General features: G+C 45.9%; 1 protein-coding gene across 1 annotated transcript; it reads right to left on the bottom strand.

Annotated features, from left to right (window-relative positions):
• Positions 1 to 2,824: 2,824 nt before the first annotated feature.
• LOC122319800 lies at positions 2,825 to 7,396 on the bottom strand. The gene is made up of 4 exons (XM_043207594.1): positions 7,299 to 7,396; positions 3,528 to 4,743; positions 3,263 to 3,445; positions 2,825 to 3,154 (listed from the first exon to the last, which is right to left on the bottom strand). The coding sequence occupies exons 1-4, from the start codon at positions 7,394 to 7,396 to the stop codon at positions 2,825 to 2,827; spliced, it is 1,827 nt and encodes a 608-aa protein (XP_043063529.1).
• Positions 7,397 to 26,994: the final 19,598 nt, after the last annotated feature.

The following is a 26,994-nucleotide window of genomic DNA, read 5'->3' as shown; positions in this document are numbered from 1 at the left end:
GAGAGTCAGCGTCAAAATGGCCCAAATGAAATTGAATTCTTTCGGGCCAAAGTGCAATCCTATTTTCGGCAAAGCAACGCGATGAAGAATTATTTGGTGGTCAGCAATATCAACCAATTTGATGAGGCCGATATTCTTGCGCAACTAAAATGGATCAAGGCACAAAACTTGGAATTTGATTCTGCCCAGACATCGCTGGAAAGGCTGGACTTGGCGGAGCTGGAGCTGGACACAAGGTTGGAATTTTCAGAGGTCGTCATGAATGTGGAGGCTAAGCTAAATCGACGCTTAGCGGCCCAACGCAAATTGCCATTTGCTGGTGCCACAGCTGGCAATTCTACATATCTGGACAAAATCGTTGTACCAAGGTCCACTTCTTATTCCAAGATCGATGATTCTCGCAACACCGCCCCCATAAAACCGGACTTTCAGGAGCCCCTGGCCAACACCAAGTTCATGTCGCGTGTCTACTCCATGCCCAATGTCCCTGTTCCACCACTGATGCCACCAGGCAGTCAACCACCCACCCCCAGCGGAACCCTCAATATGAACATGACAGTCATAAGGGCCCGTAACGATTGCGAGGCGAATGACCAAGCCTACTACATGCAGGACGATGTGAACGACGTGCTGCGAATCATATTGGAGCGGCGGGGGCGACGCAAGGATCTCGATTGCGACTTTCATTGCTGGTCTGGCTCGTCTATCGTGTTGGCGTGGATTCGGCAACCTCCGAGGGAGTTTAACGTGTTTTTATCCGACCAAATCGAAAAAATTCAGGAGATGGGAATGTCTTGGCATCATGTCCCAACTAATCTCAATCATCGTTGCGCGACTCTAATTGGAACTGCTTGCATGGATATTTCTATACAGTAGAATCCGGTTTTAACGACTTTCAAGGGACCGACCATTTTTAGTCGTTATAACCGGAAGACGCACTAAGCAAAAGGAGGAAAAAATTTTTTTTTGATTATTTTATGGTTGCTGTGTTTGTAATAGGTTTTTAAAATAAATCAAATTAATTTTTTTATTAAAACGAAAAATTTAAGAAATTAAATTCAAAAACATAGGTTTTTCTAAATACTGAAAACTGAATGAGCTTATTATTGCACATATTGCATTTGGCAAATTAAAACATTCAGTTTTACTCGGAAAAAATCAGAAAAAACTAGAAATATATCGGGACATCTCATGGAATAGACTATGAGGTCTGCACACACAGTGTGACGTCGGCATTGCACTTCAACCCTCTCTCTCTCGCAGCAGCGTTGTTAATGCGACAGCTAAAACTAACAAAGAGTAGTGACAGTGTAGGATCCTTTGTGTCGCTGCTACGCACACAAACAAGGGTTCGGATCACTAATAAATACATGCATTTCTCACAGCGTGTTTTGATGCTTAAATTTGGCACTATTGCAATGTATTTTTTTCTGCACGACGTAATAACCGGTTAAAATTTTCAATTTTCTCGAAAAATTTCGTTGGTATAAGCGGTTTGTCGCTTAAAGCGGAAACGCTCTAAGCGGAGGCCCTTTCATATAAGTTTGTATGGGGACCAACCAAACCATCGAGTTTTCGTCGCACTACCCGGACGGACACTATAAGCGGAGTCGTTATAACAGGATTCTACTGTATTTCCATTTCGATACATGATTCGTTTTATTTCGAATTGCAGAGCCCAAGCTTTACCTTCAGATGCCCATCTATCCGTTGAGGAGATCAACTCGGGGACCGTACTTCTTCTAAGGAGTATCCAGCAGGTTCACTTAGCCAAGGAGTATGGGTTTCTTAGCCAGACCAAATGGCGTTGGACGCGTAGTCATACCCGGCGAGGACGGCATCGTCAGAGTAGCTATGGACTGGACAGCTACGGGCAGCCGCCTCCAAACCGTTCTGCTTATCGACTTCCATATAGTTGGAACCGTATCTCTTCCAACGGGGGAGTATGTTCGGAGCAGACCGCAAGCACCTAATTTGATGCACATGGGTGTAGGGAGATAGGAGCCGCTCTTCAAGCCTCTCTTATGTTTGTTATCTGTATTATCTATGTTATCTATAATCGTCAAAGCGAAGGTATAAAGAAGCCACGCTTTCGGCTTATCTCGTCTCAGATCAAACTCACAAATTATCTCGCTTGCATCGCATACATTGTACACATAATCGAAAACGAAAAAATAAGAGTTGCAGCTCCAAATAAACATACACTTAATTTAACTAAACCTATTCGTGCGTTTGGTTATTTACAAGGGTGGCATATTCGTTGTTTTCCCTACAAACAAGAGTGATTTGCTTTCGAAGATCAGTGTCTTTCAGTTTTAGATAATACAGAAAGGAGATCCCAGACTTGGAAGAAAATAACAAACCTTTTATGAGTCAAAGTAAGGCAAGAAATAAGCGAACGACTTTTAGTTTTATGCGACACTATATCACATATTATTTGGGATAATGGACGAAGAAGATACAGTACAATTGGAAATCAACATTCAGCGAGGCTCTAAGGCTCAAGTACAATAATAATAATAATTGGCCATCACAACCCTTGACGGGTCACAGCCTGTTGCACAATTCGCCTCCACGCATCCCTGTCCTGGGCGCGCCTTCGCCAGCTGGCAGCACCGGATGTAGACAGGGCTTCCATCGCCTGGTCTTGCCAACGCATCCGAGATTGTCCTCTCCTCCGTTTCCCGACAATTGCCGCATCAAACACCTTACGGGCCGGAGCGTCTCCTTCCATACGGGCGATGTGACGCAGCCAGCGGAGTCTGTGAATTTTAATTCGACTGACTACATCAACATCCCCGTACAGCTCATACAACTCGTGGTTCTATCTAACTCTCCGCTTGATCTCTAGGCTGACATCATTTGTGCTAGTTATAACAGTGCCAAAGTACATAAACTCCTTGACGGACTCAAAGCTATAGCTGTCTGCAGTCAGCTGAGAATCCAGACGCCGCAATTCTCTGCTTGAGCACACCATAAACTTTGTCTTGTCCATGTTCACTGCTAGTCCTACTTTAGCCGACTCTTTTTTAATAGTTCCAAAGGCTGCTGTAACATCACGCTTGGTTCGGTCGGTGATATCAATATCATTAGCGTAACCAAGGAGTTGGACACACCTGTTTGTCAGAATTGTACCCGTCCGATGCACACCAGCCTTTTTTACAATACTCTCCATTAGAATATTGAAGAGCATTCAAGATAGCCAGTCACCTTGTCGGAGACCACACTTGGTACGAAAGGTTTTGGATTGGTCGTTTCCTACCTTGACAGAGCTGATGGTGTTGCTCAATGTCATCCTGCAAAGCCGTATCAGCTTTGCTGGTATACCAAACTCAGACATGGCGGCATATAGGCGATCTCGCCGGGGACTATCAAATGCAGCCTTGTAATCGGTGTCGATATGGTTCCCAAAGAACTTCTCCAGGATTTGGCACAAGGTGAAAATCTGGTCAATAGTGGATTTGCCACGCCTGAACCCGCACTAATAAGGTCTTAAGACAGTTTTCACACAGTACGCTCGAAAGAACCTTGTATGCGACTGGAAGAAGACTAATGCCACGGTAATTGGTGCGCAATGTGGCATCACCCTTCTTCAGGACAGGACAGATCATGCTGAGGTTCCAATCTTCGGGCATGGTCTCTGTACGCCATATCTTGCTGATTAGTTGGTGCATGCTCCCTACCAACATATCACCAGCTGCCTTAAACAATTCAGCCGGCAGGCCATCAGCTCCTGCAGATTTATTGTTTTTGAGTCGTTGGATCGCATCGTTGACTTCGGCATGGCTTGGGGTCGCTACATCTATATCAGTACCATAGATTGGGGCTTGTGGATCATAATCTTCATAGCCAGTGCCAGAACCAGTTAATAGGCTTGAGAAGTGATCCCTCCATAACTTCAGCACAATCTCCGCATCTGTGACTAGGTTTCCGTCATTGTCCTTGCACGCGACTCCTCCAGTCTTACAACCTTGGGTCAGACGCTTAACCCTCTGATAGAAGTTACGAGCTTCATTTCGGCATCTGCTGCTCTCTATGCTTTCACACTCTCGCTTTTCCTGTTCTCTTTTCTTGCGTCTGAAAAGGCGTTTCTCATCTCTTCTCCTTATCCTGTAGACTTCAACAACAGCCCCTTTTGCAGCTGTTGCGTCACGACACTCCTGGTCATACCATGGATTCCTTGTTGGGGGGCGCTGGAATCCAATGACTTCTTCTGCGGAAGTTCGAAGGGAGTGGCATATGAGCGCCCACTGATCGCTGATGTCTTCAGGTGTTGGAGTTGTTCGGCTCAATAGGCTAAAGACTTTAGTGGAGAATGCATCCCTTGGCTGTTGTGATTGCAGCTTTCCGATGTCCAGCCTTCTCAACAGTCCTCGACGTGCAACATTCTTAACACATAACCGTGTGCGAGTCTTAGCTGCAACAAGATAATGGTCGGAGTCGATGTTGGGACCCCGACAGGATCGCACGTCGAGTACGCTAGATTCATGCCTTGCATCGATCACAATATGATCGATCTTATTTCTGGTCAGTCGATCTGGAGAAAGCCACGACGCCTTATGACTAAATCGCCCGACGGCGGCACCAAAAATGTCTTCTCGCCCTACCTTGGCATTAAAGTCCCCAAGGAGGATTTTAATGTCATGAAAAAGGCAGCGGCCGTAAGCTCTGTCGAGCTCCGCATAGACAGTATCCTTGGTGACATCGTCCTTTTCTTCGGTTGGAGCGTGCGCGCATGTCAGGCTGATGTTGAAGAATTTGAGAGTAATTCGGATCAATGCAAGTCTCTCGTTTATTGGCAGAAAGTGAGAGACTCGGCGCTGCAGTCTGGTGCCAACAACGAAGCCAAAGCCAAATTCATGCCTTTCTGGATGGCAGCAGTAGTAAAGGTCGCAGTGCTTCTTCCTAACGCAACCTTGCCCTATCCATCGCATTTGTAGTAAATGTCGCAGTCCTTCTTCTTAATGCAACCTTGCCCTATCCATCGCATTTCCTGGATAGCAGCGATATCAGCCCTACATTTTTTGAGGGTATCTGCTAGTTGGATGGAATGGCTTTCAGTCGTACAGAGTAAAGTTTTCTGATCGCGGTCAACTTGGTGGCCGCCAGTGCGATCTCTGTTTTCGAATGATTGCAAGTTGACACACAGCCTCCTCGTGGCACCTCCTGGGTAGCTATCTTAGCATCCGCTAGATAGTGAGCTAATGTGTGCAGCGATGTCACCCGGACGTTAAACGGTTGAGCGCAGGGTTTGGAACCCGCCTCGTAAAAAAAAGAAGCCCAGTGAAGACCAAAGCGAAAGCCTCGGATAGGATCCCCCCTTATGTTGACGACCACCGCAAAACGAAAAAGGACTACGATTTGAGGATATGCACCTGGAATGTCCGAACCCTTAATTGGGAAGGTGCCTCTATCCAACTGGCGGATGCCCTCGAAAAATTAAAGGCTGACATTACCGCCATCCAGGAAATGAGATGGACAGGACAAGGTTGCTCCAAGCGAGCAAACTGCGATATCTACTACAGCTGCCATGCGGAGAGGCGCGAATTTGGATGCGGATTTGTAGTAAGCCGGAGACTTCGCCACCACGTCTCCAACTTCACCCCAGTGAGTGAACGACTGGCTACAATCCGCGTCAAAGCTAGGTTTTTCAATCTAAGCATAATTTGCGCGCACGCCCCGACGGAGGAGAAGGACGATGCTGTAAAGGATGCATTCTACGCGAGACTCGAGGACACATACGACCGCTGCCCAGACCACGACGTGAAGATTATCCTCGGGGACTTCAACGCAAAGGTCGGGCGCGAACGCATCTTTTACCCCACCGTCGGTCAATTCAGCCTCCATGAGACCACCTCGAACAACGGTCTCAGGCTGATTGACTTCGCCGCGGCGCGAAACATGGTAGTGAGTAGCACCAGATTTCGGCACCTCGACATCCACAAGGCCACATGGCTGTCCCCTGATCAAAAGACGCGCAACCAGATTGATCACGTTGTGATAGACGGAAGGCATGCCTCAAGTGTGATGGACGTGCGTACGTTTCGTGGAGTCAACATTGACTCGGACCACTATCTTGTCGCAGCCAAGATACGCATGCGGCTATGCCGAGCGAAAAACATACGCCCCATCACGCAACGAAAGCTTGACATCACTAGGCTGCGATCACAACGGACAGCAATGGCCTACTCCACTCACCTCTCGGAACTGCTCCACCAACCTATCCCTCTCCCTGTTGACGCCGGCGGACTCTGGGCGCACATTTCCCACTCCATGCGAGCTGCTGCTGAATCAACCATTGGGTTCAAGCGCCCACCCACACGGAACCAATGGTATGACGAGGAGTGTCGCGTCGCAGCTGCAGCAAAAAACGCCGCCCACACGTGTGAACGTTACAGGGAGAAAAGGAAGGAAGAGAGGCGACTTTTCAGACGGAAAAAACGGGAGCAAGAAAAGCGAGAGTGCGAGGAACTTGGGGTGTTACGAGACAGGAATGATGTTCAAAATTTCTACCAACAAGTCAACCGTCTGACACAAGGTTTCAAGACCAGAGCATCTAACTGTCGGGATGAAAATGGAAATCTGGTTACGGATACGCAGTGCACGCTGAGGTTATGGAGGGAGCATTTCTCCAAGCTGCTAGCAGGCGATGACGGCACCACCCCCGCCATTGGAGGAAGCAGCCCGATACCACCAATCGACGACAATGTGGATATACCACTACCTAGCCATGACGAGGTCCGAGTTGCTATAACGCGGCTCAAAAACAACAAAGCAGCTGGTGCTGATGGACTGCCTGCAGAGTTGTTTAAGGCCGGAGAAGAGCTGATAAGGTGCATGCATCAGCTGTTGTGCAAAATATGGCTAGAAGAAAGCATGCCCAACGATTGGAATCTCAGCGTCCTTTGTCCTGTACTGAAGAAAGGTGACCCGACGATATGCGCCAACTACCGGGGAATCAGCCTGATTACCATCTCATACAAGGTCCTATCGAGCGTAATATGTGAACGACTGAAGCCGTATACCAGCACACTGATTGGACCTTATCAGTGCGGCTTCAGACCTGGTAAGTCCACCATAGACCAGATCTTCACATTACGCCAAATCCTGAAAAACACACGAGAATAATATCGACACACACCATCTCTTTGTCGATTATAAAGCTGCATTCGATAGCCCGACGAGGGAACGCCTATATGCCACCATGTCTGAGTTCGGTATTCCTGCAAAGCTAATACGGCGAATGACATTGAGCAGTACCATCAGCTCTGTCAAGGTATGAACAAACCTCTCCGAACCTTTTAATACCGTTCGAGGTTTCAGACAAGGCGACCCCCTGTCGTGCGATCTCTTCAACTTCGTGATGGAAGGGGTACTGCGGAAAGCCGGTGTACATCGATCTGGCACTATTTTTTATAAAAGTGTCCAGCTCCTTGCGTATGCCGATGATATTGACATCATTGGCCGCACCAAGCGTGATGTCACTGCTGCATTTTCGGCTATCGAAAAAGAGTCGGCAAAAGTGGGTTTGGCGGTAAACGAGGGCAAGACGAAGTATATGCTGTCTACAAGCAGGGAGGCGCGGCGCCTAGACTCCCATGTGGTAGCGGACAGCTATACCTTCGAAGTGGTCAAGGAGTTCACGTACCTTGGCACTGCCATTAACACCGAAAATGACGTCAGCCTGGAGATCAAGCGAAGAATCACACTTGCCAATAGGTTCTACTTTGGTCTGAGTAAGCAAATGTGCAATAGAGACCTCTCTCGCCGAACAAAACTAACACTATAAGACACTCATCCTACCCGTGCTTTTATATGGCGCAGAAGCATGGGTTATATCACTGACGGATGCAGCAGCGCTTGGAGTGTTCGAGAGAAAAATTCTTCGCAAGATCTTTGGTCCCGTTCGGATTGGGGACGACTTTGGCATTCGGATGAACCACGAGCTGTACGAGTTGTACGACGACGTGGACGTGGTCCGGCGCATCACGATACAACGTCTGCGCTGGCTCGGCCACGTTGTGCGTATGGATAAAGAATCTCCAGCTCAGAAGGTGTTTGAAGCGAGGGTCGACTACGGGCGACGACGAAGGGGACGACCAAAGCTCCGATGGAAGGACCAAGTGGAGGAGAACCTGACTGCACTGGGAATTTCCGATTGGAGGAGGCGCGCGAGGAGCAGAGGCGCCTGGAGGGAGACGCTGAGGTCGGCCAAAACCCGAATCGGGTTGTAGTGCCACCTAATAATAATCTGCTAGTTGTTGAGCAGCACCTGATCTGTACAATGTTCGTACGTTCCAAGTGCATACTCTCAAATCATTGTCCTTTTTTCGTTTGCAATAGTCGTCAACGTTAAATCGGTCCCGAAGCTTCTTCTGCTTCTTTCATTGAACTTTCGTTTTTCCATGGGTGGATTTTAAGTCCTATGCCATAACCTTTGAAGAGCTAGGACTGTCGCCGCGCGCTTTAGTTTACCACTCAACGAATGTTGAGGGAGAACCACGTGGAGGTAGTGCGTCGGCTTAAGGAAAGCAGTGATAAGGATCATGCTGGCATTCATTAAGTTAAATGCAATTAGACACTTGCCTTTTATGCTCTCCCCCATCCCCCCGGCTCGAGTACAATGCAGTACTTAATTACAATACAACACAATACAATACAATACTACAATGCAGTACTTAATTCCTAACTCGAAATAATTGATTTACCTTAACAAGGAGTTTTAATAATTAAAGCAAATGGCATTAAATAAGGTCATTGCAAGTTGTGTAGTTGCAAAAAAATAATATCGAATAAATACAGTCCACTAACTTTTGTATTGCAACAAGGAGCAAATAAATTATATGCTCACAATCTCGCCGGGCCTTGGGAGAATCTTCAGACGAACACTAATGAGCTCTATGTGCGTGAGCATAAGGCTTGAGCGATAAAACCCTATCTATTAAGCGAGTCTAAAAATAGTTATCACTGAAAGATTTGTACACACCAAAAGGTTGCTGTGCGGGAGTCAAAGATAACTCCCCCGCTTTGATAGAAAACGCGGCCTCTGCGTAGGCCATAGCCATAGGTATATAAATTGAATACAAGGCAGAATAAAATCAGTTTCCTACAATAACTCAACCAGTAAGTGTTCCTATTTCGAGGCATTTACACAATTCATTAGAAACTTTCAAAATAGGCTCCTTCTGCGTCGATGCAGCGCTGCCAGCGTGATTTTCTAGCATTGAAGGTGTCACGGAAGGCATTTTCCGGAATAGCTTTGAGAGGCGGGCGGAAGCTGCTTGGATCCCTTCTGTCGTCTCAAAATGCTTGCCTTTCATCGACCTTTGCTGGTAAGAAAAGTCTGGAGGTTAATTTGGGCTGCAGGGCGGCTGCGAAAGCGTTGGGATACCGGCCTTTGTTAGGTAGCTGACAAGATAGGCGGTGTGTGGCGGGGCGTTGCATGGTGCAAGAGACTCGATTGACGCTTCGCTTGAGTCTCTTGAGAACTTCCACGTAAAACTTGACGTTGACGGTTTGTCCAGGAGAAACAAATTCATTGTGGAGGATGCCTCTGACCTTAAAAAAGACAATGAGCAGCGTTTTCACTCTTGATTTTCTCATTCTTGCCTTTTTTGGACGAGGAGACGACGGCTTGTATCATTCACAGAAACACGTCGCGCGAAAATTCGTCTCCTGACTCTTCAAGTGCTCGGAGACAAGTGATCAACCGCTCGTTGGTTACCTACGAACGCCCTCTACCGAGTCCAGTCGGTGCGTGCATGCTACGAAGTAGATTGGCGGCGAAAGATAATCAGTCCTCTTACTTTCCGGACAAACCCTATATATAAATTACCCAAATTAATTTCCTGATTTACTTTAAGGTAAAATCCGAACGTCGGCGAGTGCAGACGTGCATTTATTTATTTCTCTTGTGCTCCGAAAGACAATCGATAAAAACAAAAAACGAAAACCCCGATATAAAATAAAAATAAACGGCGAAAAGACGCTTATCGCGATGAAAAGTCGCAAGTTAATATTATTTTGTGTTTTTAATTAGTGCTTCTAATACTGAAATACAAATAAAACCAAATAAAAAAATCAAACAAATAAGGTGATGAACCCAAACGAAGTTCGGGCGCAGCGCCAACGTAAGCAAGACGAGCCCCGGCTCTCTCTGCAAAAGAGCAATGCATACTTCTCTTTCGTATCGACACCAGAAGCACCAACAACAAAAGCTTCTGCAGTAGTCGATCAACGGCGATCGTTAACCCCAACACCTTCCAACGAACTCAATCCTATTCTTAACGAAAGGGCGCGCTCTCTTTCTCCATATATGTCAGCGACGATGCAAAGCGGGGTAAGCGACAAATGCATTTCCCTTCTTCCTGGCCCTGCCTCACCCCAACTGCCCACATGCCTGGCCACGGGTACCAGCACAGTAACGTCATTAGCAACTGTAAATGCAATGACAACAACAACATCAGTTTCGTCTGCATGCCCAATACAGTCGAGCGTTTTACCTGCTGTCTCAGCGAATTTATCAACTGCAGCTAGCGTAGCACCGTCAGATGCTTCAACTAAAAAGCAAGGTCCGTCCATACAGACTGGCATGGATCGCTACATAAACATTAAAAGGTAAAATTGCGCTTTAGCGGCTTTTGCTAAAAATGGTCTAGGAATTTTTTTTTTTTTTTAATGGATACCTTGGGGCCTAAACATTAATAAAAAAGTGGCGGAAAGCTTGATTTCTAAGTATTTATTTGTAAAAATAGCAAAAAAGCAACTGGACATAGCTTTTCTGGGTATTCACTCAGTACTATAAAATCACTCTGAGTCATTTCGCAACCTTTACAGCGTTCAGTAGTAAAATTGGCAGTGCCTGACATGGTAAAATTGTTTAATTTCTTTTGTTTTTAAATTTTCACACAATTGCAGCACTCTTCATCCACAACGCATTCTCAACGGTAAAGTTTTTCGCTAGAAAAACATGGCAATGTTCTAAAACGGGTTGCCTCGCGGCAGTAATAATTGCAATTTTAACACATAAATAATTAAAATTTAAGCTTTCCGCCACTTTTTTATTAATGTTTAGGCCCCAAGGTATCCATTAAAAAAAAAAAAAAATTCCTAGACCATTTTTAGCAAAAGCCGCTAAAGCGCAATTTTACCCATTAAAAGAAAACTAAGCCCACAGGGCACGAAAATGGGTAACGCCGCAAAAATCAATAGGGCTTTCCCAAGCCAAGGAACCGTGCAAAACTCTAATACTGCAAATAGATTTCAACTTTTGGCTGACACGTCCGATGAAATCGCTTCTACAGTTTTGGATACGGACAAAAAGAAACCGAGGCCGCCTCCGCTTTACATTCGAGAGAAAAACTCCAACAACCTCGTTAATATAATAAGCGATCTGATTGGTAAAGATAGCTTCCACGTAATCCCCTTGACTAAAGGAGAAATACATGAAACAAAGGTCCAAGTCAAAAGCGAAGAAAGCTTTAGAAAACTGACGGAGCTCCAAACTTCACTGCTGAAGTCGAGCAGGCACTAAAAGACAAAGGTTTTAACGTAAAAACAGTTATAAACATACGTAACCGAAATAAACAACCGCAACCTCTCTTTAAAGTGGAACTTGCACCTGACTCTAAGGGGCTTAAGAAAAATGAAGTCCATCCCATCTACAATCTCCAGTTTCTAATGCATCGCAGAATCACGGTTGAAGAGCCGCATAAACGCAATGGCCCAGTCCAGTGCGCAAATTGCCAGGAATACGGACACACCAAATCTTACTGCACACTCCGCTCTGTATGCGTCGCCTGCGGAGGGCTGCATACCTCAGCTAAGTGTGAATTAAAAAATGAGCCAAATAGCAAAAAGTGTAGTAACTGTGGAGGAGACCACACAGCAAACTACAGAGGCTGTCCAGTATACAAGAAGTTAAAAAGTCGGATAAACCAAAGAGTCTCAACAGCACGATCTCACCACACACCATTGATACCCTCTAAACTCACACCTGAAGTCTTCTTTTCGTCAGCAGCCTGATCATCACTCGGCAATTCCACTACAAATAAAAACGTAAGTTTTGCAAGCGTTTTAAAATCGGGTCATGCGAGCCCCGCTTACAATGTCCAACCACCACCTACAGTCTCTCACCAACTAGCAGAGCACACAGAAAATAGAATGGAAACGATGAAGCTCAGTTTGCAACAAAGTATGGATGAATTCATTTCATTTATGCGGACGACCATGCAAAGTATGTTGACAAATCAGAATATTTTGATTCAGATGCTCCAAAACACTTTATCAAAATAATCAATGGCTCCCCTGCGCATTGCACTGTGGAATGCCAACGGTGTTTCACGGCACAAACTTGAGCTAGCACAATTTATGAATGACAATGAAATCGACGTAATGTTACTTGCAGAAACCCACCTTACCAACAAATATAATTTCCAAATCCGAATTCCAAATATGTTTTACAACACCAATCATCCTGATGGAAAGGCCCACGGAGGCACTGGAGTCCTGATTAAAAACCGCATCAAGCACCACTTTCACAACACGTTTGCTACTAACTACCTGCAAGCCACATCTATCAATATACAGTTGGGTTGTCACAATCTAGTTTACTGACTACTTCAACTCACTAGGCAAATACTTCATAGCAGCAGGTCTACCGAAAGGTAGACAACTGTATTATGCAATTATAAATCCTAGCAACAAACTTGACTGCGTTTCCCCTGGATCACCTACACACTGGCCTAGCGACCCCAGAAAACTGCCAGACTTGATAGACTTCGCAGTTACAAAAAACATCCCACGAAATCTGATTAGCGCCAGTTCTCTCTCGGATCTATCATCAGATCACTCGCCTGTACTTTTTAGCCTAAACCAACAGCCAGTTAGTAATGACAACCTCGTCATGCTAACCTCTAGAAGCACAAACTGTCTCAAATTCAAAAAATACGTAAGTTCGCACATCGAACTTACACCACAGCTAACCGGCGAAGACGACATCAACAGAACCGTATTCATGCTAGAGTCAGTTTTGGCCTCAGCGGCACGAATCGCAACACCACCAAGGCAAAACACAACACATAACATAAAGCATACAAACGCAGAAATAGAGCAGCTAGTCCTAGCAAAGCGTCGTTCCCGGCGCGTATGGCAATCTCTTCGATCGCCATCTGCAAAGCAACAGTTAAAAGAAGCTTCACGCAGACTCACCAAGGCACTACGACAAGTAGAAGACAGGTCCCAACATCGCTATATAGAACAACTATCTCCATTCAGCTCAAAATTCCCACTATGGAAAGCCCACTCAACACTGAGCCCTTCAACAGTAACGGTTACGCCAATAAGGACCCCTGCAGGCTGCTGGGCCAGAAGCGACAAAGACAGAGCCGACATATTCGCTGCCCACCTTGAAAATGTGTTCCAGCCAAATCCAGTATCAAACGTGCGTATTACAAGATCGCAAACTGAAGACGACATTCCTATTGCCGAACCAATTGTATTTCGACCATGCGAAGTCATAAAAATTATAAAAGAGCAGCTACAACCGAGAAAATCTCCAGGCTGCGATCTAATAACTCCAAAAATGCTTATAGAGCTCCCACTATGCGCCGTTGGTACCATATGCCAGCTGTTCAACGCGATGACAAGACTGGGCTGCTTCCCATAGAGGTGGAAAAAGTCAATCATCATAATGATACCAAAACCAGGAAAAGACCACACCCTCGCCTCCTCATACAGACCGATAAGTTTACTTTCCTGTCTATCAAAACTCTTTGAAAAATGCCTTCTGACCCGTATCATACCATACTTCAGAAGACATAATATTACCCCAGCACATCAATTCGGCTTTCGCGAAAAACATGGAACTATCGAACAGGTGAACCGCATAACTTCAGAAATTCGAAGTGCATTTGAAAATAGGGAATACTGCACTGCGGTATTTTTGGACGTCTCCCAAGCATTCGACAGAGTATGGCTTGACGGCCTAATGCATAAAATCAAAATAATGCTCCCTAATAACACGCATAAACTCTTGAAGTCATATCTTTACAACAGAATATTTGTGGTGAGATGCAATACTTTCATATCAGCTGAACGTAACATCGAAGCAGGAGTTCCTCAAGGGAGCGTTCTCGGGCCAACTTTATACCTACTCTACACTTCTGATATTCCTACGAGCAGTCAACTGACTATGTCCACGTTTGCCGACGACACCGCGATCCTCAGCCGATCTAGATGTCCACAACAAGCCTCAGCGCAACTTGCGGCACATCTAGAAGTAGTGGAGAAATGGCTCTCAGACTGGCGAATAAAAGTAAATGAGCAAAAATGCAAACAAGTAACATTTACCTTAAATAGACGAAACTGCCCAAACCTTACACTAAACAACATCGTGCTCCCCCAGTCAGATGATGTAACATATCTTGGCGTACATCTCGACAGACGGCTTACCTGGCGCACGCATATTGAAGCTAAACGAACTCATCTAAGGCTGAAGGCAAATAGTTTGCATTGGCTGATCAACTCCCGCTCCCCACTCAGTCTGGACTACAAGGTCCTTATCTACAATACAGTTTTGAAACCAATCTGGACTTATGGCTTCCAGTTGTGGGGCAGCGCCAGCAACAGCAACGTAGAAATCGTGCAGAGAGCCCAAGCAAAGATCCTAAGAATTATCACTGGGGCACCGTGGTACGTTCGGAGTGTAAATATTCAGAGAGACTTGAATGTACTCCCCGTCCGAGATGTAATAGCGCAGCACATGCAAAATTACTACACAAAGCTGTCAACTCATCTAAACCACCTCGCTAGAGCATTGACGTTGGTATGTAGCCGCTCCCGCCTTCGTTGTAACGACCTTCCCATCCAGCGATAAATATTAGGACAGTCTAACATAAATACAGTTTAACAAATTGTTAGAATAATGTAGTACTTTAAGATTTTAACACATTTTGTTAGTCTCGTAAGAGAAGATTCAAATTAAACAACCAAAGTCTAAAAAAAAAAAAAAAAACTTTAAGGTGGGTCCAGCTCGTCTAACTATCTGGGCACTATTGAACGCTGATACATTCTACCTCTCCAATTTTGGTCAATGACATCCAAGAGAAACTCTTAAACCGGGATTATTTCAAATACCTAGATAATCCGACAACAGTCCAAAAGAGGGCGCTGCCCAAAACATCGCTACTTGTCCTAAAATTTCGAAAGCGGCCGGAATCGACTTCAACAGCATGATTTCAGACCACTTTTCGTCCAAGCTTTTCGCGTCCTGTGCCGTGAATTGTGCTATCATTGTCTTTTCCGTTCTGTCGAATTTTCTTGTGCCGTATGGGGCGCTGTGAACTGTTGTTTTGAATGACCTGCTTGTGAATTGTACATCCGTTTCCGTGATCAGCAGTTTTTTTACACCGAATCTTGCTATTATATGTTTCCTGAAGGCCTGTTGTAAAGAATCGGCTTCGCTTCGTAGTGTTAGCAGTTCCGTTCATTTGGAGAACCTGTCGATCAGCACTAACAACATCTGGTTTTCATGTTTTGAACTTGGCAAGAGTCCCACAAGGCTCTTTATTTTTACGCGCAAATCCTTCATCTAGCCTCCTTCATCCAATGTTGCCTCCGTGTCTATTCGTAGTGTTTCTGGGACGGTTGTCTGGAAAGAGCTACCAGGTTCAGCTGACCCATCCGGTAATTTATTTAAAGTCGTTCTGCTAAAATTCCAGGGCCCATCTTGCTATTTTTCAAGACGGGCTCTCGATACTACCCTGAAATGGTATTCTTCCAATATCGCTTAAGTTTCTATATTGCCCAGAGGATGGCTAGACATTCTTTCTCAGTAATGAAATATTTTCTCCATTGCACCGTTAAGGATTCGTCTTAAATATAAGATAACCTTCTTGCATTCCTCGGTCTCTTTGGTTCCAAATCCGTAGTCGTTGGCATCTGTAAATGGTTTTTAGATAGGCCAGCCACCAATATTTTCTAGGCTTCCTCGAACATCTTTTGGTGTTCCGGCATTCATACCCACTGCGTACATTTCCGGAGTATATCAAGGATTTAATATTATCTGCCACGATATGGCGGTATAACGACGATACGCCCAAATACTGCTTTAGTTCTCTTACCGTTGATGGTGGTTCTAGTTGGGCTACGGCTGCCAATTTTTCGGGATCCGTTCATTTTTCTCGGCTTGTTTCGCGGTGTCCTAGGTACAATGGCATCTGCTAGAAGAATTGACACTTTTCCGAGTTCATTCTTCAGTTAGCTACCTTCAGGTTCTTCTTGGGATCCTATAATGTCCTTCCGATCACGATGTAGTCATTTTGATATGCGAAACCATGCTCAGAAGTTGTGTGTATGTTCGTCCCACCAAATTTGTGTATCATGATTTCGGATTTATTGGACGTTTATTTACTCTTGGGTATGACAGGAATTCGATATGGGTTGATGGCCGCCGCTGAATCGATGGGAGTTGGACTTTCTGGGCTTGGGTTCCCAGATTGAGATGAACAGGTGCCGTACTGTCAAGGTATTCGGCTTTCACAACAGCAACCTCCTGCCCCTTGATCTGTCTCGGCCGGTCCACCGGATGTTCGATCCACTCTCAGCAACGGTTCACGTGTACTTGGCGTAACCGTTAAATCCTTGAAGAAGGCGCCAAGTTCAGACAAGCGTTCCACCCTAGCCTCTTCTACATCGTTTGTTGTCCTTTAACGTTTACGCCTTTCGTCACCAGTTCACTTTAATTGCTTGCCGCACTACGACGTAACGCTCGCAACAAGACAGACCAAACGTACACCGGGTCGCAATCAGGTGGACTCTGTGGTAGGCGTTTGGCTCTTGACTCTCCCATCGTCTTTACAAGGCGCCTTGTTTTAACTGCGTGTCGCCTACAGGACCTCATCTATCTATGTCGGAATTCGTAGACTTACAGATATATGTCCCGAAAGTCTCGACGTAGTGATCTTGCTCCTTGTAGACTTTCGCGTCCTCGAAAGAACTGGCACTGCTGCTCGCAAATCTTGTAACGAACTGTTTTTTTACTGTTTGCTCGCTACGTAAAACGCGCGGCTAGCTTAACTGAGTTTGTGTGTTCGTCCCACCAAATTTATTGTTGCGTGATCCCGACCAAGAAATATACAAAATTGGGTTAGGTTTAGCAATAGGGAGATTGGTTTATTTGTTCTCGATTTTATACGTGGATTCGATCTGGAACGCTGCTGTCTGGCGACGATATCGCCCTCGTTGACGCCGGCGATGACTCCCGCGTCAACTCCTACGGCGGCACGCCTATCTCGCGTCCTCTGCCTTACCGAGGTACCGGTCGCTTAATAGTCTCGATACTGGTCTCTCACAACTTGGAGGATGTTAAGCAGAAACCTCACTAGCAGGGCTAAGTAGTGCTGCCTGCAGACAACACTCTTCGCTCCACCCCGGAGTTCGGTCGGGACTTCGTCGGCCTGGCCCTAAGCAGGTCCTCACTCTCGTGTGAACCGACGCCGGTTACCTGGTACGGTCTATTGCACGACTTTCACTTGACTGTCCCTCCAGCGTGCGCGCGTCCTCCTTTTATACGCCACCCTGGTGCCGCAATTTCCCTCCAGATCGGTGGCGTGATCGGGTCCAAAGTGCAAGAACGGTGTCGTGATTGGGATAAAAGTGCAGAAAGGTCCCGTTAATTCACGGTCTCTTCGCTTTGTGCGAAGTCCGCAACTTCGCCGTTATAACGGGTACAAACTCCGCCGCGGTTCCGTTAGTTCACGGTCTTTCCTCTTTGCGCGGGTCCGAAGTCCGCAGACTCACCGTTATTTGGGTCCAAAGTCTACAGACTCACCGCTGCATCGAGTCCAAAGTCCTCAGAGCCGTTATTTCCCACCTTCCTCTGCATGCAGCTCCTCCCGCTGTTACTATGCAGTGCTCCCCTGCACTTAAAATTACTCTCTCGCCTTGACCTGAATGTTGGGTGGGTATGGCGCCAAGCCCATAGTCGCTGGCGTCTGTCTGCAGAACGAATGTTATTGTGAAGTCAGGGCATGCCAGGATTGGATCTGCGACTGGCTTTGACCGCTTCGAATGCCTGCTGTTGGACTCTGTCAATACCCACTTCACCTTCTTCCGTAGTAGGGCATTTAGTGGCTGGACTAGCGTGACGAAGTCGGGTACGAAGCGTCGGTACCACGATGCCACTCCTAAGTACTGCCTCAGTTCTTTAACGTTAGCTGGGGGTTCCAGAACCGCTATCGCCGCTACCTTTTCCGGATCAGTCCCAATTCCTTGGTCCGTGATGCGATGCCCCAAGTACTGCAGCTCTTTCTTGAAGAACTTGCACTTGCCCACGTTCACCTTCAGGTTTGCTGCCCGCAGTCTTTGGAAAACTTCCCTCACGTTGCTCTTATGCTCTTCCAGCGTCCATCCGATGACGATAATATCGTCCTGGCACGCAAAGGCATCATCTCGGGCCCTATGACCTGGTAGAACGCCCTTTGGAACGTTGCCGACCAGGGTTGCCAGATGAGCTGGTCGAAAAATCCGTAAAATGGTGTTGAAAGCCGAAAAAAATCCGTATTACCATAAGTGCGCGTGAGAGTGAAAGAGAGACATATAGATATCATACTTATGCGTTGGTCGCAGAGCATGCATACATACATATGTATATGCTTTTGGCGCCCAATTTGAATATGTGAAATAATGGAAACAAATTAATAAAATTAAAACGGTAATTTCATTTTATTGACATTTGTTATTTACACTATTATTTACAATACATTTAAATTATTCGTACATAAGTTGGCTCATTAAAGGAAGCATGGGCTTGCACTTCACCTTCCACACCTTCTCATGCCGAACTACGGATTTTTTCTAGGGTTGTTGATAATATATCAAAATATCAATATATCGATATTTTCTTTTGAAAATGATATATTTATATCGTAATTTTTTGTTTGCCTAAATACCGGAAAATCGATATATTTTTTTGATATTTTTGTCTTGGTTACTTTGAATTCCAAAGCGACTTCAAGTAAACGAATTCAAGCGCAAAATAATATTTTCGCAAAATGCGCGCAAAAGAAGGAATGTACATATGTGATATGTGTGCGTATGGCCAGATTTCGTTGGCTATGTGTGCATATGTAACTTACGCACATACCACAGAAATTTGGCGCCAAACGCGCACACACACGTTGTTCACACATACATATATTAATTAGTTTTCATTCTTAGCTGTCCACGAACTTTGAAGGTATTGTGACAATAACGGAGACGTTCAAGAATGCTGAAGTAAGGATTGTTAATAACAAAAAAACGGTGCAAAATTTTCACTTTCCGCCAACGGATTTCGAAGTCCGGACCGCACTTGTAAACAATTACCGAAACTTATTGTCTTTTTATTGTGGGCAGGAAATTTTTTTATTAAACACAAAAAATATCAAAAATATCAAATATATCGATATTTTTCGGTGATATTTAGAAATATTATTAACATATTATTGATAAAAAAAAAATATCATCGATACGATATTTTTTAAAATTTTCGACAACCCTAATTTTTTTCTTGGTTTTTTTTCCGTTGATCAAACTGAAAATTCGTTCGCAATTTGCAGAAGAGTGCGGAAACACATTCACTTTTTCCACGATGTCTGCGATAAGCAGAAATTCCGATTCTCCATCCGCGGTCTGAGATTTCTTCACCAACTTCCAGAAGTCTTCGGTTTCCTTGTCCATCTTTTTTCGAAAAATCGGTATATGATTGGTAAAAATCCGGAATATAATTGGATGACGTAAAGACTCCACAAAAAAAGCCGTATCATTTTTTTCGGCTCTAAAAATCCGTAATTTGCTGAAAAATCCGTACATCTGGCATCCCTGTTGCCGACGCTGAGTGCAGTCCGAAAGCGGTATACTGCCGGTTCTTCTCCTCCAACGGTATTTGCCAGTATCCGTCCTTTAGATCCAGGCTGCTAATATACATATCTTGCCTCCGTTAACTGACCTAGAATGTAGTTGATCATGGGCATTGTGTACGCATCCATTACCGACTTTGCGTTTATTTGTCGGAAATCTACGCACAGCCTCCATTTTCCCGTCTTTTTTTTCACCATGACGATTGGAGAGCTGTTTTCCAGCAGCTCGTCTACCTTTTCGTTAATCTCCCCCTGCATTTTGGTGTTTTTTGGGTAATACCGATGCTTCACTGGCTGGTCATCCTTCATCGTGATCTTGTGGACGGCTAAGTTTGATGCTTCGCTTGACTCTTCCTGAGCTTTTAGCTACTTCTTCACTAATTTGGCGATGTCCTCTTCCGAGAACTGTTCTGGCGTTTGTACAACTGCCACCGACATCTCTCCTTCAGCATTCCTTGCCTGCAGTTCCATGCTGGTATCGCCACTTCGAGTCCTGCCCACCTTATCTATCACCCTTGGGAGGATCAGTAACTGCTTCAAAACTTTTCTCGTCCCGAGACCAACCTCCATCTCCAGCTGTGATTGTATGCTTCCTCACCTTTCGTCTGCCATGCGCACCTGCCTTCTCGTAGGCACGACCTTACCGGCGGCCTGCAGCCTGTCCGCCAACTCTTCGCTTATAAAGCTCGCCATGGCGCCAGTGTCCACCGTGGCCTTTACTTTCCTTTGGTTTATGAGCACTGTGGCAGACAGCTGGATTTCTTCCGCCTTTAGGTCGCCCCTTAATTTCGAGAGTCAGCACCTTGCAATCCCTGGCAGCCCCTCGGTGGCTGAGGTCGCTCGGCGTTTCCCGTTCGTGCGCAGCATTCTCCGCTCGTGACGTCTATTTTCCCACATCTCCAGCAGAATGAAATCCGTCTGTTGCGGCATTCTTTCGCCCAGTGGTTATGGCTTCCATACTCCGGCATGCTTGGGATGGATTGCTCACGTAACCAGTCCGTGAATTACGCTCGTCGGGCCCTTCTTGACAGCGCCTGCATGTTGCTGCTGGCTCCCTCCTTAATCCTCTCCAAGAACTCGTCTTTGCTCAGGCCGAGGGGTCGCATCAAGGTCTGCATATCTACCATGTAGTCTTTGAACTTTCGCCGTAGCCTTGCTTCCGCTGCCTGACCTGATCCGGTAATTTGGAAGCTCTGGATAAATCCGCCCCAGCTCTCCCAGAATCTGTTGTTGGCGATGAACCATTTGAGGGCTCTGCTCTGAAGGTGTTCCGGCATCGGCCTTGGAATTTGGTCGATGTCCAGCCGGTATTTCACGGCCGACCACTCCACTTGCTCGAGAAATTCCAGGGGCTTCTCGTTTCCATCGTAACGGAAACTCCACTCCGTCACTTGTTTCGCAACCTTGGCATAGTCTAAGTAATTGTATAAATAAATGGTATAAATTTTTGTCTTAGTATAAAATAATGTGCAATATAATTTGTAAGTATTTAAAATTTCCCCCTCGTGGATTGAGACCTTGTCGTGGTGTGGGGGCTGAGTACGTGAATTTCGAAATAAATATCACAGAAACTAGCAGCAATCCTTTAAAATTAAATATATATATTACATTTTACACAAGTTCAAAAATTGCAATTATAAATATAGCCATCCGAAGGCATTAACCCTCTTCCGAAATATAATTATCTTTAAAGAACTTTATATTCCAATAAAAATCATGTTTGTATGACAAAAAACAAAAAAAAACAGACATGCAATAATTTTGTTTTATGTAGATTTTTCAATCTTTCCCATAGTTGTTCGAACCTTATGAAATTTTTTTCATAATTCAAAGCTAGCTTAAAAACTTGATACTCAAAAAATCGTGGTCGTAAGATAAAAAACAACGACGTTATCAATTTATTTTCATAAATTGTATATATATTGTTCATTCTCTTCTATGGCAGCTTGTGACGGCCCATCGCCACAATAAAATAATAAATAAATAAATAAACCAAACCAAACACAATAAAAAGCTCTTATTTCAAAATGCGCGGGCAATCGATAACAGTTTACGCAGCCCTAGACAAGCTATCGATAACTATATATGCAACCCTGATAAAACGATAGATATCGATAACTCCTTAATCAGCCCTGGTCTATCGATAACTATCGACGACTATCGGTAATCGTGGGATAATCCCACCAGCTATCTGGGCACACTAATTACCATCTGGGGCCTATGTAAGCAGTGCCTCATTCCAGTTGTTGCAGTTGGAGTCGATTCCAGGAGGAGCTATCGAAAGGCTAGAACAAGTAGCGATGGTTAGGGCAGCGCCACCTTTTGGGCCATGGGCGAACCATCTAACATGTAAATTGTAAACATGTAACCTCGGCTTAGGGATTCTCTTAGATGGCCTTGAGGATGTCCAATGACCCATCTTAGAGAGAGATTAGGGAAGATGGCGAGGAACGTGGCGTGATGGAGCCGATCACCGTCAGTGTTCCGAGAAAAACGGACAAGACAGACGTGGCGAATTAAACTCGTAGTGTTTCTGTTAGAATTTTGTGAAGGAACCCGGGGTTCCATTATAAAGGGCCCCGGGATTCTTTTTTTTTTTGAAAAAATCAATCTTTAAGGAAAACAAAAAAACCACCTTTGAAGAAAACATAACCTTTTCCTTGGAAAATATATTTATTTCTGGAGGAGGCACAAAGTTTTGTGAGGAATACAGTTTTTCGAAAAGCCACATTTCGAGGGAGCGCAATTTGAAGGAAACGAAAATTTTCGAGGAAAACATATTTGAAGGAGATCTACTTTTGGACGGACACCAATTTACTCACGCCAAAAATCAGGGCAACCACTCACCATCACGACCCAGTAGTCACTCTCGGACTCCAAACCTCCGGTGAGTCCGTTCCTTGTCGGGGTGCCTTTAAAATAGTGGCCAATTTCCGTTGCGAGCGGCTGGAGCCACGAGGTTGGCCAGCCCGTCCACATAAGCCTCCGAGTTCCTGGTGGTGCGGTTTCCTGGTGGGACGAGCCCAACCACCACTTGCTGCAATTCAAAATAAATTAAATGATATCTGTTGTCTGTAAGAAATTTAAATACCTTGTTTGTTAAATCTTGTGCGAATTATTCCAAAGATTCTCATTTGACCGACGGTTTGCCTAGAAATAAAAAAAGGTCGCATTAACTAGGATAAAGGAATAGAGGGTGTAAATCTCCCATACCTTTCGGCGTCCCTTCTTCTCCCTTGGAGCTCCTCAGGATTAGGTGACCGTGATTTAAGCCGCGTTAACAAAGAGAGTTCTGCCGATACAAGGGTGGCAGAACATTTTCGTCGGTGAGTGCCCATTCCTTAGTTCTTGAATTTAGCTTTGACCGCTAAATATTTATACGGCGGTTGAGTGTTAAGTCCGAGGCCTAATGAGCAAAGAGATTTAGATTGAATTAAATTAGAAGCGAAATGTTGTATATACATACTCACCTGAATAATTAAAGCCAGTTTGTAATGATGATGAATTGCTAGACCTTTTTCTGTGGGGGAGATGGAATTAAATTAGTTGCCTGGAGTGTCTTACTGACCCATTATGGGTGATGCGTGGATTATACTTACCTAGCATCCTAGGTTGGGTGGGTACGCAGTGGCCAAGAACACCGATGGCCACCAAAGATCCGAATTTCCGCCGCCTTGTATGTAATGTTTACGTTTTTGCTTGGTTTACATTTTGTTAGTGATCGCAGAGAGTTTAGTGTTGTGAGACGACCGTAATCGATGTTAGTATTTTATGTTGTCGGACTGCGGGCATTGGGGAGAATTTGGCCCAAATGAGATCGCTGAGCTAGCGGCACTGCCCACCCAAGAAACCAGTTCGTAACACAGTCACTTGTGCTCAGGCGTTTGATCGAGCAGCATCAAAAGGGGTAAGTGTTCTGTTCTCTATTTCTGGTGGTGGTTTTCCGCAGAGAACGGATCTTTTTTCGGCCCGCGACCTAGGAAGGATCACCTACGCCCGGTCTGGTTAGTAATAATCAACCTTTGGCCTGGTCAAGATCTCTGAGTCCGGTGTGATTTATCAGTCAGGCCAGCTCAGAGAGTTCCTCCTAAAAGTCACGCCCCGGCTTCCGACCCGGGAGCGAAGCGGAGTAGCAATGGACTCCTGCTGCATGACCCCACCTAAGTAGAGCGTTCCCCTGACGGACAAACAGAACACGACGCGACAGCGGAATCCCTATCCGATCGACGGCACACTCAACCGACTCTTCAGCCATACGGAACACCCGGCTCTTCAGCCGTAGAGATCAACCAGGCTCTTCAGCCACACGGAGCACCCGGCTCTTCAGCCGTAGGAATTAAGCCGGCTCTTCAGCCGCACAGAATACCCGGCTTTTCAGCCGCAACGGATATCAACGTGTTCCCCGGCCCTCCAGCTGCGCCGGAAACTGACGCAACCCCGGCCCTCCCGCAGCGCCGGACGTCGACATATTCATCGGACCACCACGAGTGCCGAACAAAACACCGGCTCAACACCTCTCGGCCCGCCAGAGCGCCGAGAGACCAAACCAGACTATATCAATACCCCTAAGACATAATTCAGGATAAGCAAATATACGACAAAAACCCCAAAATACCTAACCATTATCAATACACCTGTAATATTAGCCAATGAGAAAATATACGAAGACACCCTCGACACCGCATTACCCCCTCGAGGTTTTCTGGGAAAAGAGAAGGTAAACCGATCTTGAAGAGGGGCCAAACTAGATAGGAAATTCAGTCTCGAACCCTGGCCATCGGCGAGCTATACCGCCTCCCGGAACAGGGTCGTTACAGTAGCGCCCGAACTGTTCAGACAAGAGACAGTGGCCTCCTCTTATAACAACCAAGATCGTTTACCCCCTTCCCAAGCCAAATAAAAAATACACAATGGCAGAAAAAACAATAACAATAAACAAATCCCAATTGGAGGAATATCTCAGAGAATTCAACATCAAAGCCGAAAAGACAGATGTCCAAATTCACGAGACAAGACCACGACGAAGAAACAACAAGACGACTACTGGAACTATCCCAAAGGCACACGAAAAACCCGTCTCCAACACCCGAGACATCGGGTAGCATTAAAAGGTACCAACGTACATAAATAAACCCAATAACCAGACCCAAGAGTACAGAAAGCCCTCACCAACGCCAATAAGGAACACAATGGACAAAATAACCACAATGGGAGTCATACGTAGCTGGAGAGCGGAATTCGACGGCACTGGGGACCCGGACGAATTCATCTACAGGATAGAGGAATTAACAGAAGCATACGGACTAGAAAATGACCAAGCAATAGAAGCAATAGGGCCTGAGATTAGGACCCGAACCCGAGCGGCACCAGTGGCCAGGCAGGCACCTCCGCGACAAACGACGACGACAACAGCACAGAACCAGGACCCACGCATCAAAAACCAAGGAATAGGACAGCGGAACAAGGAACAAGGACTACGGAAACAACCCACCATCAGCACCAAACCACAAGAAAACGACACCCCGAACCAGGCACCACCCACCGAAACTCCACGACAGACCCCAGCGACTTCCACCGGAACAAAGAGACACCAACTAATCGACAAACAAAAACCCCAGATCCCATGGAGAACACCAAGAAGACTTTCGGCTATACAACTGGACAACGAGAAACAACAAAAAAAAGGATGACGACACGGAGAGCGATTGGGACGACGAACCGAAAAAGGAAAGACCCGGAACACGAGGCAAAGGTCGCAGATATGGTGGCATACCTCGAGGCAGCCAGGCGACCCGGAACCCGAGGGACCCACAAGGTTGTTTCCGGCGAGCTCTTCAGCCGGATCCGCATAGGGCGAGCGGGACACATCAGGGTCCACACAACCCAGACCCCGATCTCCAAAGAGGGGGGAGTGTGACGGTCCGTTGCCACAATAAAATAATAAATAAACCAAACCAAACACAATGCAAAGCTCTTATTTCAAAATGCGCGGGCAATCGATAACAGTTTACGCAGCCCTAGACGATGATAAAACGATAGATATCGATAACTCTTTACTCAGCCCTGGTCTATCGATAACAATCGACGACTATCGGTAATCGTGGGATAATCCCACCAGCTATCTGGGCACACTAATTACCATCTGGGGCCCATATAAGCAGTGCCACGTCCTCATTCCAGTCACTTGTGCCCAGGCGTTTGATCGAGCAGCATCAAAAGGGGTAAGTGTTCTGTTCTCTATTTCTGGTGGTGGTTTTCCGCAGAGAACGGATCTTTATTCGGTCCGCGACCTAGGAAGGATCACCTACGCCCGGTCTGGTTAGTAATAATCAACCTTTGGCCTGGTCAAGATCTCTGAGTCCGGTGTGATTTATCAGTCAGGCCAGCTCAGAGAGTTCCTCCCAGAAGTCACGCCCCGGCTTCCGACCCGGGAGCGAAGCGGAGTAGCATTGGACTCCTGCTGCATGACCCCACCTAAGTAGAGCGTTCCCCTGACGGACAAACAGGACAAGACGCGACAGCGGAATCCCTCCCGCAGCGCCGGACATCGACGTCGCCCCGGCCCTTCACCAGCGCCGGACACAACGTAGCCCCGGCCCTCCAGCAGCGCCGGACGTCAACGTAGCCCGGCCCTGCAGCACCACCGGACGTCGACATATTCATCGGACCACCACGAGTGCCGAAAAAAACACCGCCTCAACACCTCTCGGCCCGCCAGAGCGCCGAGAGACCAAACCAGACTATATCAATACCCCTAAGACATAATTCAGGATAAGCAAATATACGACAAAAACCCCAAAATACCTGACCGTTATCAATACCCCTGTAATACTAGTTAAGCCAAAGAGAAAATATACGAAGACACCCTCGACACCGCATTACCCCCTCGAGTTATTCTGGGAAAGGAGAAGGTAACCCGATCTTGAAGAGGGGCCAAACTAGATAGGAAATTCTGTCTCGAACCCTGGCCAGCGGCGAGCTATACCGCCTCCCGGACAGGGTTGTTACAAGCTTTATGATAACGTTGTCGGATTTTTATGCAATTTTTTTCTCGATTTAAGGGTATTAAAAAAGTCCATATTTCAAAAATCATGCT

The sequence above is a fragment of the Drosophila ficusphila genome, unplaced genomic scaffold (genome assembly GCF_018152265.1).
Source record: "Drosophila ficusphila isolate 14025-0441.05 unplaced genomic scaffold, ASM1815226v1 contig_2, whole genome shotgun sequence".
NCBI classification, from domain to species: domain Eukaryota; kingdom Metazoa; phylum Arthropoda; class Insecta; order Diptera; family Drosophilidae; genus Drosophila; species Drosophila ficusphila.
The sequence above is the reverse complement of the archived record's forward strand: the minus strand, read 5'-3'. Positions and strand labels throughout refer to the sequence as shown.

What these genes read in the sequence shown, in the direction of transcription:
- LOC122319800 (XM_043207594.1), bottom strand. Translation starts at nt 7,396, where the DNA reads ATGTACACCGGCTTTCCGCAGTACCCCTTCCATCACGAAGTTGAAGAG. An exon ending in TTCTTCCAGTCGCATACAAG is followed by an intron (nt 3,446 to 3,527) that starts GTTCTTTCGAGC and finishes ACTATTGACCAG; the next exon opens with ATTTTCACCTTGTGCCAAAT. An exon ending in ACACCATCAGCTCTGTCAAG is followed by an intron (nt 3,155 to 3,262) that starts GTAGGAAACGAC and finishes ATTGTAAAAAAG; the next exon opens with GCTGGTGTGCATCGGACGGG.